Raw genomic sequence first — 15371 nt, 5'->3', positions numbered from 1 at the left:
GACGAATTGGACCAACGGGTTTGCTTCCATGTTGTACATCTTTGTGTGACTCTAAGTCTCTTCTGAAGAAGGGTCACTGAACTCAAACATTAACTCTGCTTTCTGTCTATAGGTGCTGCCAAATCTGCTGAGTTTCTCCAGAATTCCTGCTTTTGCATCAAGTCTCAATACTTGGGAAGCTATGGGAAATATTTCATTCTGTCTCCAATTAAATTTTACAGACAACTTGAAGATTTCTCTAAAATTTTATGGAGTGGCTCTAAGGTACATTATACAAAAAAAATCTAATTATTAAGTAACTCACCATTGATAATACTTCAGTTTTAATTAACTTTAGCAACAAAGACATGATCAGATACATTAAAATTTGGACTCGTGTAGCCAACAAAATTTAACACATGCAATACCGTGGTCCAGCTATTCTGTTTTTGTAGAACTTGGCTAAATTCTTAGCATGATAGAACTAATGTTTACCATGATGTCATCTTACAGAGCTCTGCTAATTTGTAAGCTGCTCTTAAAAATGTTGGGCAAAGATCTCTAATTGTACTTGGAAGTGACCTACTGCAGGGCAGAGCCTAACTGCAGACAGCCGACATTTAATCAACAAGTTTTACTTCTATTCAAATAAAGTTGTTTCTCCTACAATTTGAGGACTTACACTGAAATCCTTTATAAATTTGTTGATCTATGCTACCTTAGGAACAAAATGGTAATTATATTGGGTGATGCATGTTTATGGTATACGATTTTGATACACTCATCTTTGTATTTGCCATTTCCTGGAAGAAAATCCCAATGGTCAGGTACCCGCAAAACTGGTGAAGGAACTGCCAGCTCATGTACACCGGAGTTGTACTATTTTTTTCTAGCTTGAGTTTAGGAAATCTTTCACATAATACGGAAAGCAATTGTTTCATTGTTTCATTTATTAAAATATGCTATTAACACATTTTCCAGTTCCAAAAGTAGAGTTTTAAAGTTATAATCCATACCAGTGACAAAACATGTTTTTTTTTGTCTCTATAATTCATTTTTTTAAAAAAGTATCTATGTCAACTTTACAAATGACAGTCTTACAATAAATAGTAATTTCATTATGGTAACAAATTTGACGAAATTCCTGGGGTGAGGTTGAGTTTTACTGGTCGTGATCAATAGCTTGTCTACTTTGTGATTCAGTGAACAAATTGATAAATCTTGGATTTACAGACTGCAAAACAATTCCATTGTAACTAAACTCTTTTGGGAAAAAAAAAATTTGCCAATCAACCTGCTTCATTCAGTCTGAGTTTGCATAGGAAGAGATGTGTACTTCTAAAAATCTGGACAAAACATAGAGAATTCCATACCTAAAGTCAGCCTTGAAATATAACAAAATTTGATGAAATCTCATGTACAATTGGAGAACTGAAATGAATTGCAAATCTAAAACTGCTGTTGTATTTTCTCAATGATGTGCACATCAAATTCAGTGATCCAGAATGGGCTAAAATTGAAAAACACCTTCACACCTTTTATTTTTCTCAAATGTTTAACAGTCTCACACATTTTAACAATAAAACTCTACCTAAGTTGTGCCAAATAGTAAGTTTCACCTCCCCTTATTATAAATACAAAGTTATTTATCAATGTGCCATGTTATATCCACTGGAAATCTTTAAGTTCATGCCCAATGGTTTAATGTGATGGTGATATTACATAGCAAAAAAGTAAAGTTCTCACAAATAGTAATGTCACAGTAATGATCAGATAACACTGTATTGTGATGCTGACTGAAGATTAAATATTCACCAGGACATTGGGATGTCCTCTATGAAACAGTGACACCAGAAAAGATATCAGTTTCATGTCTCATTTAACTTTTTTTGTAGCAAACTGGCATTTCCACAAGACCATAAGAAATGGGAACAGGAGAAGTCGATTCAGCCCCGTAAGCCTGCTCCACCATTTAATAGGATCATGGCTGATGGCATTCCTCACACCCACTTTGCTGCCTTTTTCCTGTTACCTTTCATTCCCCCACTGATCAAGTATCTATCTTAGCCTAAATATAGATATTGAATCTTCCCCACAGCTTTCTGTGGCAAATAGTTCTAAAGACTCTTAACCCTTAGGAGAAATTCCTGCTGATCTGTCTCAAATTGGCAATCCTTTATTCTGATACTATCTTCTGGTCTTAGACTTTCCCACAAGGAGAAACATCCTCTCAGCATTTACCAAGTCAAGCCCCATAAAATCCTATATCTTTCAATGAGATCATCTCTCTTTCTTCTAAACTCCCATGAATAGAGCCCCTATCTGCGTGGCCTTGACACACAAGTTAGTACACTGAAATGACAGTTTTCTGATTGAAACTCTAAATTTCTCATTATTATTTTGCTGCCCATCTCTTTCTCACACAATCTTGTCTACTGCCTTTGCTGCTCACAATGTGGTCTCCTCTACATTGGGGAAAACGAAGCATAGACTGGGTGACTGCTTCACAGAACACCTATGACCCTGAATTTCCAGTTGTCTGCCACGTTAACACACCACCCTGTTCCCTGGTCAATATCCCGGTCTTGGGCTTGCTGCAGTGCTCCAGTGAAGCTCAGCATAAGCTGGAAGAACAACACCTCATTTTTCACTTGGGGACTCTGCCCAATATCGAGTTCAATAACTTTATAGAGAGTTTGAACTCTCCTATGTCCTAGCCCCCACCCTACACACCAGGCCTTGTTATCAGATAAAAGCCAAAAAAACTGCAGACGCTGTAAAACAGAAACAAAAGCAGAAGCTGCTGGAAAAACTCAGCAAGTCTGGCAATATCTGTGAAGCAAAATCAAAGTTAATGTTTCGGGGCTGGTGACCCTTCTTTAGATCTCTCAGAAAGATCTGAAATGTTAACTCTGATTTCGCTTTTATCAGTCTGCTATTACACACAACCCATTATTGACACAAACAAGTCTCCGTTAGTAGTAACTCATCCTCCTAGCCAGATTGTTATCCACTCCTGTGTCTATCCAGCTGTTCTCTCTCTTTGAACTCTATCGCTACTGTTTACTCCCTACATCCCACCACCCCATCTTTGGCATAAAATCAACATTTTCCTAGTTACCATCAATTCTGAGGAAGGATTACCGGACCCCAAACATTAACTCTAATTTATCTTCTCTGATGCTGCCAGACCTGCTGAGGTTTTCCAGCAAATTTATTTTTTTCTAACATCTGGTATTATAATGGCTTAGCTCACCCACATGATCAATCCATGTGTGAGGATTGATAATACTTAGGCAGGGTATTTCCCTGTGAAGAACATTGCAGCTGGGAATAATCCTCATCTAAAAATCTGCTGGATAGTAGTCAACTGAAAGTCCTGCCCTAACTCACAGGGTAAAGAGGTAAGAAATGTAAGTAATGGAAATTAATTTAGTCAAAGTCGGCTGTTTTAACATATAACTGAGCCTACCACCCCAAATTTAACTGCTGGCTATAACAAACAATATTTAATTTGCCTACTGAACAAGTATAACATTTCAGGTCAAGAAATTATATTCTGAACCATTCAAATGATGAATAATTTCAAACTGGATTTTTTTTTGTTTTAATATTAACCAGCTATACAAAATTAGTGTTTAAAGCAGAACGGTAAGTGCCATTTGTGTGCAAACAAGTTAAACTAAAACTTGCATCGTCTAAATTCGTCCTGTGTTCAAAACAGATGCAAAAAGTCTTTACATTTATCTTAGAAAACCAGATGAATATTTTTTTCCATCACTTCTTGGGTTTCTGGATGAATAACCTCACAGATGATTCCTATGCCCTGATCAGATTCTTCTGGTGTAAGTTCTATACTTGTTACAGATGAGAAGAGACCATTTTTATTCACTTCAGGTTTAGTATGAGCCACCGGACCTGTGAAGGGCTGCTCTCCTGCAAACCACCTGATTTCAATTTCTTGAGGTGCATAATCAGTCAGTTCAACGGTAAAAGTTGCCACTTTGTTTTTCTCTGGTTGCATTGGGTTACATTTGATTTCCGACAGAGTGGGAGGAGAACCTTAAAACAGAACAGAATGTACAAATACTGAGTGTGCACATTATCTACAGTGATAATTTGTCTCAATGTTACAGTAAACGTTCTTGACATAACTTTAGCAAATTGAATTACTCTTCTCATACAGAAAAGCAGGAATCATGAGAAATCAAAAGCTTGACCAAGGAAATATTTGGGAGTGACAATTGAGATAAACATTCTTTTAGATTAGATTAGATTCCCTACAGTGTGGAAACAGCCCTTCGCCCAACAAGTCTGCACCGACCCTCTGAAGAGTAACCCACCCAGACGCATTTCCCTTTAACTAATGCACCTAACATTATGGGCAATTTAGCATAGCCAATTCATTTTAGTAAGGCCATAAAATGAATTTACCAGATCATTTGCATTCCAGAATACGAAAATAATTAGTAGAAGCACCAAAAGGCTGAAAAAGGCAAATATTTTTTTTCTGCTTAACTGTTCAGAATACAGAATGAAATTACTAAACTGTTAGAAAGGCATGGATAATCAACATAGATTTACAAAAGGTGGCTCATCTTTTGGGTGAGGCCTAACGGTAACACCCTCTGCACAGTAAACAAATGCACTCAACAGGGTGGTTTTAATAGCAACTGGTCCTGACATCTCACCTAACTCTCAGTAATGACTTCAAATTCCACATCTGGGATCAGACTTGGACTGCCATTCTAAACTTAATGTGAATAACCCAAAGAGCAGTGTTTGATCATTTAGCAAGTTCCAGTCTTCTGAAACCAACGAATTGGTACATTCACCCATCTGGGCCCATTTATAATGAATATAAAAGCACCGGAAATAGGTATTTAGGAGCAGGTGCCACTTTTATGAATGATATTTCTTTAAAACCATGATAAATTCAATTCTATTCTTGTTTCATAAATTATTCAATGCTCAAGTTTCTGCAGTAATTAGGGTTTTGCACAATTTTAAACATACCTGGAAGCTTCAAACATAGATGCTTTTGAATAGGTTTGGGCAAAGCTTCATGTGTCACCTCAAATATAATTTCCTTGTTATCATCCAATGCTGTTGGTGTTAGCTCCATGCTGGAAACTAACTGATAATAGCCACTTTCTTCCTTCTTAGGCTCTGTGGTTGTGACTCCACTGGAGACATACTTGTTATTCATTCGCCATCTGGCAGACAATTCATTTCCAGAAAAATTTTTTACTTGGCATTTAAGAACAAGACGCTGTCCACAGGATGGAACTTCTGGCTCCAGAACGATGTCAGAAACTACTGGAATTCCTGTTTGGAAACAAGATACTGTTCATCAAGCACTTTTTTCTCCACCCAAACTGATTCCACATCATGACCTATTGTATCTATATCACCACTCAGAATGCACTAGTTAACAAAGCTACCCAACTCTATTTTTTCCTTTTACTATTCCCCAGGAATGCCAAACATCCTTGTGAGAATATCTATAGGGTATATATTGGCATGTAAAGAGTTAAGTTCTGAGTTTTGTGAAATAAGAGGTTCAGCTGAGCATGACTCATGTCAGATAAGAACTTACAGTTAACAATAGAGTGCTGAAGGCAAGGGTAATGGGTTAACAAGGTGGAAAAGCATTTAACAATATCGGAAGCATTCAGTATGAAAAGTCAGTCAACAAGGAGAAAAGTATCGATTATATGAATCCAGTTAACAAAGTTAAGAACATTCATTGTATAACAGTAAAGGACTTGGTCTCTGCTATTGATACTCATTAATTGTAACAATCACTCAATTAATATGTACGTTGCCTTATCTGGATGCTCCTCACTGCAAAATGACTTTATAGTTCCTTGAGAAACTGTTTGAGAGAAGACCGAGAACTTGTGTCTCTATGCACATGGGTGATCATTCTCCCTCCCTTTGGGGCCCAGAATAAAGATGAAGCAGGCAAAACCATACAGGAGTCTCTGAGTGTTTTTCTTCAACTGAGGGGGAAAAGAGATGACACTATTTGCACATTTAGTTCCTGTCTTGGTCACCTTGTAACTACATATCTGTAATTGCTGTCAAGTCATACTCATTTCATTTCTATTTGTGCTTGCCAACTTGCCTACCTTGTTAAGAATACTGTGTGCATTCAGATAGAAAGTCTTGAGTTTTGACTTTTTCTGTTCTAATTTCTGCTGCACACCTCTGAATGTATTTTCTATCCCCATGTCACACTTGGATTATCATTCATCTCTTCAATACCCTGCACCACTGCTTTCACATTTCTTTTTGACTTTTTAAAAACTTCACCAACTGAACACTTCTCCTTATGCTAATTATACAATTTGCCAGGAAACTGATCCCAACATGGTTCAAATGAAGCCCTTCCCAACAGAACCTCTCTTTCTCCAGTCCTGTGCCAATGCCCCATGAATCAGAATCATTTCGCCCAAACCAATCTTTGAGCCATATATTTACCTCTTTAATCTTAATTTGCATATGGCTCAGATATTAATGCAGAGATAACCACCTTTGGAGATTCTGTTTAATTTAAGTCCTCTCAGCAGAATCTCTTTCTGAGTCCTATCTATAGCGTTGATGCATACATGGACCATGATAATTGGATCCTTCCCCTCCTACTCAAAGTTCCTCTCCAGTCCAGAAGAGATGTCCTGAATTCAACACCACTAAGGTACACAGCCTTTGGGACTGTCTGTCTTTGTCACAGGAGAACAGGATCATTACCCAATTACTACTAAATACCTAATTTCTCCACCAAAGCACGACACCATCCCACCCCACCTCTCCTCCTCTCCCCCCCGCTCCAATACACCCGAAAGTCTATGAACATGTCTACACCAAGAGCAAAAACCTCACACCCTATTGGATAAGGTGACTGGCTAAGGCTCCTCCAAAGCTAAATTATAGATCTTATACATGCTGTACTTTCAGTCCACTCTTCTGCTACAGACCACAAACATACTTGATGTCATTAACTAAGAGTAAAAAATGAGGTCTGCAGATGCTAGAGATCACAGTTGAAAATGTGTTGCTGGTTAAAGCACAGCAGGTTAGGCAGCATCCAAGGAATAGGAAATTCGACGTTTCGGGCATAAGCCCTTCATCAGGAATGAGGAGAGGGTGCCAGGCAGGCTAAGATAAAAGGTAGGGAGGAGGGACTTGGGGGAGGGGCAATGTAGATGTGATAGGTGGAAGGAGGTCAAGGTGAGGGTGATAGGCCGGAGTGGGGTGGGGGCGGAGAGGTTAGGAAGAAGATTGCAGGTTAGGAGGGCGGTGCTGAGTTGAGGGAACCGACTGAGACAAGGTGGGGGGAGGGGAAATGAGGAAACTGGAGAAATCTGAGTTCATCCCTTATGGTTGGAGGGTTCCCAGGCGGAAGATGAGGCGTTCTTCCTCCAACCGTCGTGTTGTTATGTTTTGCCGGTGGAGGAGTCCAAGGACCTGCATGTCCTCGGTGGAGTGGGAGGGAGAGTTAAAGTGTTGAGCCACGTGGTGGTTGGGTTGGTTGGTCCGGGCTTTCCTGAGGTGTTCTCTGAAGCGTTCCGCAAGTAAGCGGCCCGTCTCCCCAATGTAGAGGAGGCCACATCGGGTGCAGCGGATGCAATAGATGATGTGTGTGGAGGTACAGGTGAACTTGTGGTGGATATGGAAGGAAAACTTGCACCCACACCTCCTCCCTCACTTCCCTCCAAGGCCCCAAGGGATCCTTCCATATCCGCTACAAGTTCACCTGTACCTCCACACACATCATCTATTGCATCCGCTGCACCCGATGTGGCCTCCTCTATATTGGGGAGATGGGCCGCTTACTTGCGGAACGCTTCAGAGAACACCTCAGGGAAGCCCGGACCAACCAACCCAACCACCCCGTGGCTCAACACTTTAACTCTCCCTCCCACTCCACCGAGGACATGCAGGTCCTTGGACTCATCCACCGGCAAAACATAACAACACGACGGTTGGAGGAAGAACGCCTCATCTTCCGCCTGGGAACCCTCCAACCATAAGGGATGAACTCAGATTTCTCCAGTTTCCTCATTTCCTCTCCCCCCACCTTGTCTCAGTCGGTTCCCTCAACTCAGCACCGCCCTCCTAACCTGCAATCTTCTTCCTAACCTCTCCGCCCCCACCCCACTCCAGCCTATCACCCTCACCTTGACCTCCTTCCACCTATCGCATCTCCATTGCCCCTCCCCCAAGTCCCTCCTCCCTACCTTTTATCTTAGCCTGCCTGGCACCCTCTCCTCATTCCTGATGAAGGGCTTATGCCCGAAACGTCGAATTTCCTATTCCTTGGATGCTGCCTAACCTGCTGTGCTTTACTCATTAATTAAGGGTGTGACTTTCTCTTGAAAGTATCCAGTATCTCTCTTCCTCCTTGATGTGTCGCACTGTCCACAATTCTGAGTCCAGCTCATTGACCCTGACTCTGACCTTAAGCTCCTCAAGCAACATGTGGTGCACCAGTTTCCACAGCTGCAAACCATCACCTGCCCAGCCATCTTAATTTATTCTCATTAACTAATGAGTCTATTAAATATTGTTAAAGGTGAACTTCTGAACTGTACTCTTCAGCTGTGTTAATGTTTCCTGATTTAAATTGACTGACCAAAAGACATGGAGGAAATACCCACCAATCATCTACTTGTTTTCCTGTAATGTCACACTTTGGCTATTAAAAGGAAGAAACAAGGTACAGATCTCTTTAGTACTGATTTTTATCTCTCACTGTCACTGCCCTTCTCACACAGACCCACTTTCATGGCTCTTCCTGCTGACTCCCTGTTCTCTTACACTGTTTCTAAAGCATAAGCTCCCTTGCTTCAATGATGGTGACCTTATTACACACTCTTCCCAGTCTGCTTCACAGTGCTTTTACTGCACACTCCTCCTAATTCTGACTGTTGCATATTCCTGCCAGTCTTCTCCACTTTCTCTTTGTTAATCAGTTCTCAATTCATATATTTCCCATCAATCCACCTATTGTGATTTAATTACTAGCCTCTTGTGTGGAATCTAAATCAAAAGTTTTCTGGAAATCCAAAATACATCACATCTACTGGTTCTCCTTTGTCAAGTGCTACCTCTTTACTAACACTAATTTCATTTAGTTCTTCAGATTCACAAATCCCATAGCCATTTATTACTTCCCAGAGATTTTCTGTATCTTCTTCCATGAAGATGGTTACTTTGTGGCTATTTAATTTTTTTGCCATTTCTATTTTTTTAAAAACTATAAATTCTCCTGTTCCCCCACTGTAATGGGCCCACACTTGTCCTAACTCATCCTTTCTCTTTCACACACAAAAAATGCTTTTACAGTCCTCTTTTATGTTCTTCTGTACATTTTAAAAATATATTTTCTGTTCTTAATTAGTCTTCTGGGTCCTTTCTGAAGATCAAAATTGCTCCCAAACCTCAGACTTGCCACATTATCTGGATTCTTTGTAAGATGTTGATTAATGTCATCTTTAACTTCTTTCATTAACCAGGTTTGATTTACTTTTCCTTTTGTGTGTTTGTGCCTGAGAGGAATGCATATCTGTGAACAACCATTTGCTAGTTCAAAATTGCCTAATCCTGACTTGGCTCCTCAATGCACGGCCCTAAAAACCCATCTCATACACACTGTAGCAATTCAATCTCCATAGCATTAATACTGATTTCGTTCCCCCCCACCGAGGGTGGGTAAGTACAAATATGCCCCCTAGATTTGAAAAGTGAAAGGGGAAAGACTTAAAGGGGACCCAAGGGGCAACATTTTCCACAGAGAGGGCTTCATATTTGGAATGAACTGCCAGAGGAGGTGGTAGATGCAAGTACGGCATTTAAACAAGGACAGGAATAAAAACGATTGAGACAAAAGGATAACATTTTATGATGTGGGGACTGAGAAACCTGCAGCTCCATCAGTGTGCTTAGTACCACCTTCCTTTCCAGTTATATTTTCACTATGTTTCTCTCTCCCTTCCACTTTCTGATTTATAACTTTTATGAGAGACCTGTTCATGTGTGTTGAAATTAGCTTTGTCAGCATAAGAAATCTCTTTCATTCAGTAAGAAGAATGGAAACCTGCAATTATCAGTAGCAACATTTCCCCGGCTACAAACAGAGTTCAAATTACAAGAATTGGCAAGGTTTACAAAAAAATGACAATAAGCATACAACCATTAAACAGGATAGCCTATTTGAGCTCTTTGAATTGCATCAATTCAAGATTTAGTTCTGAAGAAGGGTCACTGGACCTGAAACATTAACTCTGATTTCTCTCCACTGATGTTGCCAGACTTACTGAGATTTTCCAGCAATTTCTGGTTTCTGCGATTATGACAGTTGATTCTGATGTCAGATTTGAAGTGGTTCAGGAGACCAAGTTCAAACAGAAAATTACATTTCCCTGATCTTCCCTGGAAGAATTTTCAGTGTTAGTAATATAGATGGCACCCATTTAGAAGCAATCAGCAAATAGTATGTTGAAGGAACTGAGCATGTTGTTTCCACCAATACTACAGTTCCAAAGGATGAATGGAAGTGTTACATACTTCAGCACAGATTTACAAGATGATTGACATAACGATCTGCTGACAGACTGAAGATGTGTGTGTAAACTCTCTGGAAGTCACCAATAGGAAGGGACTAATAATGTTCAAAGGTTCAGGATACAGTCCAGAAGGAACTTCCTGGTTCTGGGATCCAGGACAGTGCAAGAATGAAAGTGTCTATTTCCACAACTATTCCCCTTGAGGAAGTTTGTGTGTTTAAAGTATCTTCAGATGTTGTAATGGAGCAGTTGCCTATTTTACTAAGAAAGAACATCTCTACAAAAGGAAACCCAAAGATTTTTTTGAAAAGATTTTTCTCATCAGAAGGGATTTTCAGCCTTCACGTTGTCAGAAACAGAGTAAGACGCAACTATTTTCAACCCAAATGTTCTATCTATCTACCAAGATTGAAGATAATGTTTTTGGGAGAATAAAGAAACTTCAAACTCCCGGAATATGTGAAGTCAAATATTTGTGGAGGTGGGGCAGTTAATTATGTAGGCAAATGTATGAATATTAATAATGGGTAAACAAAAGGGTGTAGGCATTGTATAAAGCTGTAACGATCTGAAAGAATGAATATTATGGAGTGAATTAAACATCACCTACTGCAACGATTTCATATAGACATGCGGGAGAACGGCTTAGGCTCATAAAGGAGCAAGACCTACCATCTTTAGATCTTCCACCCAGCCTCTGTAATGAGGTTGACTATGTACATAGTTGTCAAACAATAAACTATATTTTGTTTAAAACAAAGTCTCTTCTCATTAAACTATCAAGTGGTTTCTCACTGCTCCACTGGACCAAGCAGTCCCTCTGCAGGTCTACCAGGAAAAGTCTACCAGACACTTCATGGAATACAATGAACAGTGGCAAGGACTCATCTTACACCAGAGCAGGTGGATGTGATCTCTATCCCTGACACTGAATATTCTTCCTGAGAAGATCAGGAAATGAAATTCTCTGAACTTAGTCTTCTGAACCACCTCAGCATTTGATATCAGAGTCAAGTCTTGTCATCATCACTCCAGAGTATATGGAGTCAGGTCATCGATCAGCTGGATATTACCGAATGTGTATTCCTATACTAAATGCCTATTCCTGTTCTTAGGTTACTAAAGTAACCATGTGTTCCAGTTTTTATACACACCATTTCATTCTCTTCTGTTGTCCATAATTATTTTGACTTTTTACTACAGAAATAACTCATGTTGACAACTGAATGTAATTCTAAGTATTATAATTTCAAAATAGCCTTAATCCAATTCGGATCCCAGTTCATGTTAATTGGTAATGGAGCTTTTAAAATGTGACTGGAAAGCGGGAAGAATGATTACATCAGCGCCTCTGGCAAAATTTAGTTTGATAAATCAAACTTATATTTGGAGTTACTCAAGTGTGGTAAAACTTCACATCTATTTCTATATATAAAAAGAAGCGTGTAGATTATACAGAGTTTAGTATAAGTTTAGTATAGAAACAGCATACCCTAAATTCATACCTCCGAGATGAAGGATAAAACTAGATCTTGAAGGCTTGTGAGAAGTTGGGAAATGTAAAACCTCAACTTTGAATTCCATCTGGTGATATTCTTGCTTAATTAACAATTTCCATCGACTTTCACAGAAGAAGAAGCCAGTTTGTTCATCTTTCTGGGGTTCAGTCGAAGTGATTTCTGCATCATCAGTTCTCTCATTATTTCTGAACCACATGAACATTGTTTCCTTTGGAAAGAAGCCATACGCATGACAAATGATGGTTGCTTCTTTTCCTGCCTCTGGGAAAAGTGGTTCACTTCTTATGTATCTTACTAATGGTGGAGATACTGTAATAACAAGAAAATATATAGTTAGACAATAAAATTCTGCAGGTTTCTGCAATAACTCAGAAAATGTAAAAGGTACTAAAGCTATTTGATACAAACAGACAGTTAAATAATGAGGTTACAATAAGTCTAAAATTTTAGTTATTCACAACTATAAATTATTTTATTGATAATACCCATTTTTAAAATTGTTGAAACATAGAAAACAGGGAGTACCCTGTTCCTGTTTTCTCCCCATACCCTTTGATCCCTTTAGTCCCAAGTACTACATCAAATTCTTTCTTGAAACCTTCCAATGTTTCCTGATGAAGGGCTTTTGCCTGAAATGTCGATTTTCCTGCTCCTCAGATGCTGCCTGACCTGCTGTGTTTTTCTAGCACCACTCTAATCTAAACTCTGGTTTCCAGCATCTGCAGTCCTCACTTCTGTCCAGTTGATATAGTCCTTACCAATTCAACCTCTTTAGTCAGTCTTGCTATCCCAGGAATCACCCTGGTAAACTTTTGATGCAAACTCTCCATAGCCAGAACATCTTTCCTCAGATAAGGAGACCAAAACTGTGCACAATATTCCAGGTGTGGTCTCACCAAGGTCCTGTATAATTGCAGCAAGACATCTCTACTCCATACATACAAGTGAATATTTCTGTGTATCATTATGGTACACTAACAAATTCAGATATTAAGCAAGAATTTGTTTATTTGCATCAAAATGTTCTGCACAAAAATAATCTTTTAAATTGATATTCTGCAAATGTAAAGTTAGCAGGCAAAACAATATTTTTCACTGTAACTTGGTAAATGTGACAATAATAAATCAAATCAACGTGTTACCTGCAGAGCTATGACACGTCAATGAATAAAACAATGATTTAATCAGATCTTTCTATATCCTTAGCATATTAAGATTGTGAGAAAAAAATTAGAGTATTTATCAGAATATAGAATACAACTGTAACATTTTATTTGCTGTATTGTTAAGAACAGAAACAAAGTGTCTAGCAGTTCACGACTTGATACTTGCCATTTTATTAAACAATGACATTGGAGGCCAGAGGTTTCACGAGTACATTCGTGAATAAAGTTCAGCATGTTGATCATGATATTAGAACAGATTAGATAAAACAATTTATTTTAAGGAGCATCTTAAAGGACATAAAGATGGGAAGAGAGATCGAGGTTGGGAATTCAAGTATTTAGCATATCAGCTGCTGCAGACCACTACCAAATTAGAGTTAAACATCGCACACCAGCAGGATACTCCACAACCACCTGATGAAGGAGCAGTGCTCAAAACGCTAGTGCTTCCAAATAAACCTGTTGGATTTGACTATAGCCTGCTGTTGTGTGATTTTTAACTTTGTACACCCCAGTCCAATAATGGCTACACCAAATCATGACCAAATTGAAGGAGTGCAATTACTTTTAATGTAGAAACTAAGAAAAATCTGTTTAGTTCCCTTGACACGAATGAAATTTGGAAAAATCTGACTGATGACAACGATCTTCCTTTCATAGATAGGCACTCTCTTCCCTCCCCTTATTATATACAGCATAAAGACGGATTTTCTTTCCCAAAACACAGCCGTTCACTTCCAAAGGAATTTTGGGCCAGCTACAGGTCACAAATACTTTACTTTTCTCTTAGTTACAAAGATATTACCTTTACAGAGAATTGTTTTAATCTCAGTCGCTATTCGAGTACAAATTACGATATAATCAGGGCTTGTTGGAAAATTGCTGCGATAATCATAGGTGACTTTCATCTTAATATAGAATAGGCACATAAAAGTGGCAAAGATTGTAATGAAGAGTTCATGGAGTATGTTTGGGGTAGTTTCCAACTTTGTAAAGCCAAGGATTTGGCCATTTTAAAGCTACAGTATGTAAATATTCATGGAAGCAGGCCATTCAGTCCACTGAGTCCATGCCAACCCTCTGAAGTGCATCCCACCCAGACACACCTCCTTACTGCTAATAAGAGTAGGAAGCCTTGATTTAATTAATTTGATTAAATGCAGTGCCTGAATCTAGTATACAGATTCCATTAAACCATTTGTTATTCAAGATATTAAAGTCAACCACATTCTAAATTAAACATGGCAATGTTTACATAATGTGTCAACAATAATTAAACACTTACTTACCTAATTGATTCAGTACATATTCAGTTTTTTTGGATCCTGTGATGCTTCTATGCTGGAATTCACAAGTTAATGTCTTCCCCAAGTCTTCTCTGTCAGGAATGAATTTGAAACGACTTGTGAAATAATAAAGGCCATCCTTTCCATAGTTTGCTTCATTATCAGCATTCATTTCCTTTAATACCACACCGTTCTTTTTCCAGATAACTTTAATGTCTACTGGAAAGAATGAATATATTCGACAAGATGCAGTTGTTTGTTCATCAACAATTGGAACTTCTGGTGACAGTTTTATATTATTATATTTTGGGATAGCTAAGGGAAGAAAAAGGAAAATATGAATTTTAGGATTTTGATTGGAACAAAGCCATAACAAAACTGAAATAATATTTTAAAACTTATTTCAAGTCAAAACAAAACAAAATGGTTTCTACTCAGGAAAGTTACAAATGATAGTACAAATATTTGATTTTAATAACTGATATGAATTGCCATCCTGGTACAAAATGCAATGCAGCTGAGTAAAGGTAACAGGCTACTATCCATTCTAACCTGGATATCCAAATTTGCTGTTCCTCCCATATAATTTCTGACAAGTTTTCCCACAAGAAGGGATGTTCTAACTTCATTATGCTAGCCTTCAAGCTTTGGAATTCCTTTCCCAAATTCCTGTGCCTCTCTACCTCATCCTGTTGTTTTGAGATTTTCCTTATCTTGCTAAAACCTGGTTCTCTGGCTTATTCCAAGTAGGAATTTAGGGAACATCTTTTCTGAATTACATTTACCATAACAACCACCCTGGGAATAGGGGACTAGAAATAAGACACAAAATAAGATGGCTACCAAAGC

General features: G+C 38.7%; 1 protein-coding gene across 2 annotated transcripts in view; it reads right to left on the bottom strand.

Annotated features, from left to right (window-relative positions):
- Positions 1 to 919: 919 nt before the first annotated feature.
- Positions 920 to 15371, bottom strand: part of LOC132824448 (uncharacterized) — a 37610-nt gene continuing 23158 nt past the window's right edge. For both annotated transcript variants that reach the window (XM_060838964.1, XM_060838965.1), the window contains 4 exons: positions 14526 to 14837; positions 12056 to 12379; positions 4996 to 5307; positions 920 to 4041 (listed from right to left, as the gene is read on the bottom strand). In XM_060838964.1, coding sequence (XP_060694947.1) covers positions 3728 to 4041; positions 4996 to 5307; positions 12056 to 12379; positions 14526 to 14837 — 1262 coding nt within the window. In that variant the 3' untranslated portion in view covers positions 920 to 3727. The remainder of the gene's footprint in view (positions 4042 to 4995; positions 5308 to 12055; positions 12380 to 14525; positions 14838 to 15371) is intronic.

Source organism: Hemiscyllium ocellatum, chromosome 18, assembly GCF_020745735.1.
Source record: "Hemiscyllium ocellatum isolate sHemOce1 chromosome 18, sHemOce1.pat.X.cur, whole genome shotgun sequence".
NCBI classification, from domain to species: Eukaryota; Metazoa; Chordata; class Chondrichthyes; order Orectolobiformes; family Hemiscylliidae; genus Hemiscyllium; species Hemiscyllium ocellatum.
The sequence above is the reverse complement of the archived record's forward strand: the minus strand, read 5'-3'. Positions and strand labels throughout refer to the sequence as shown.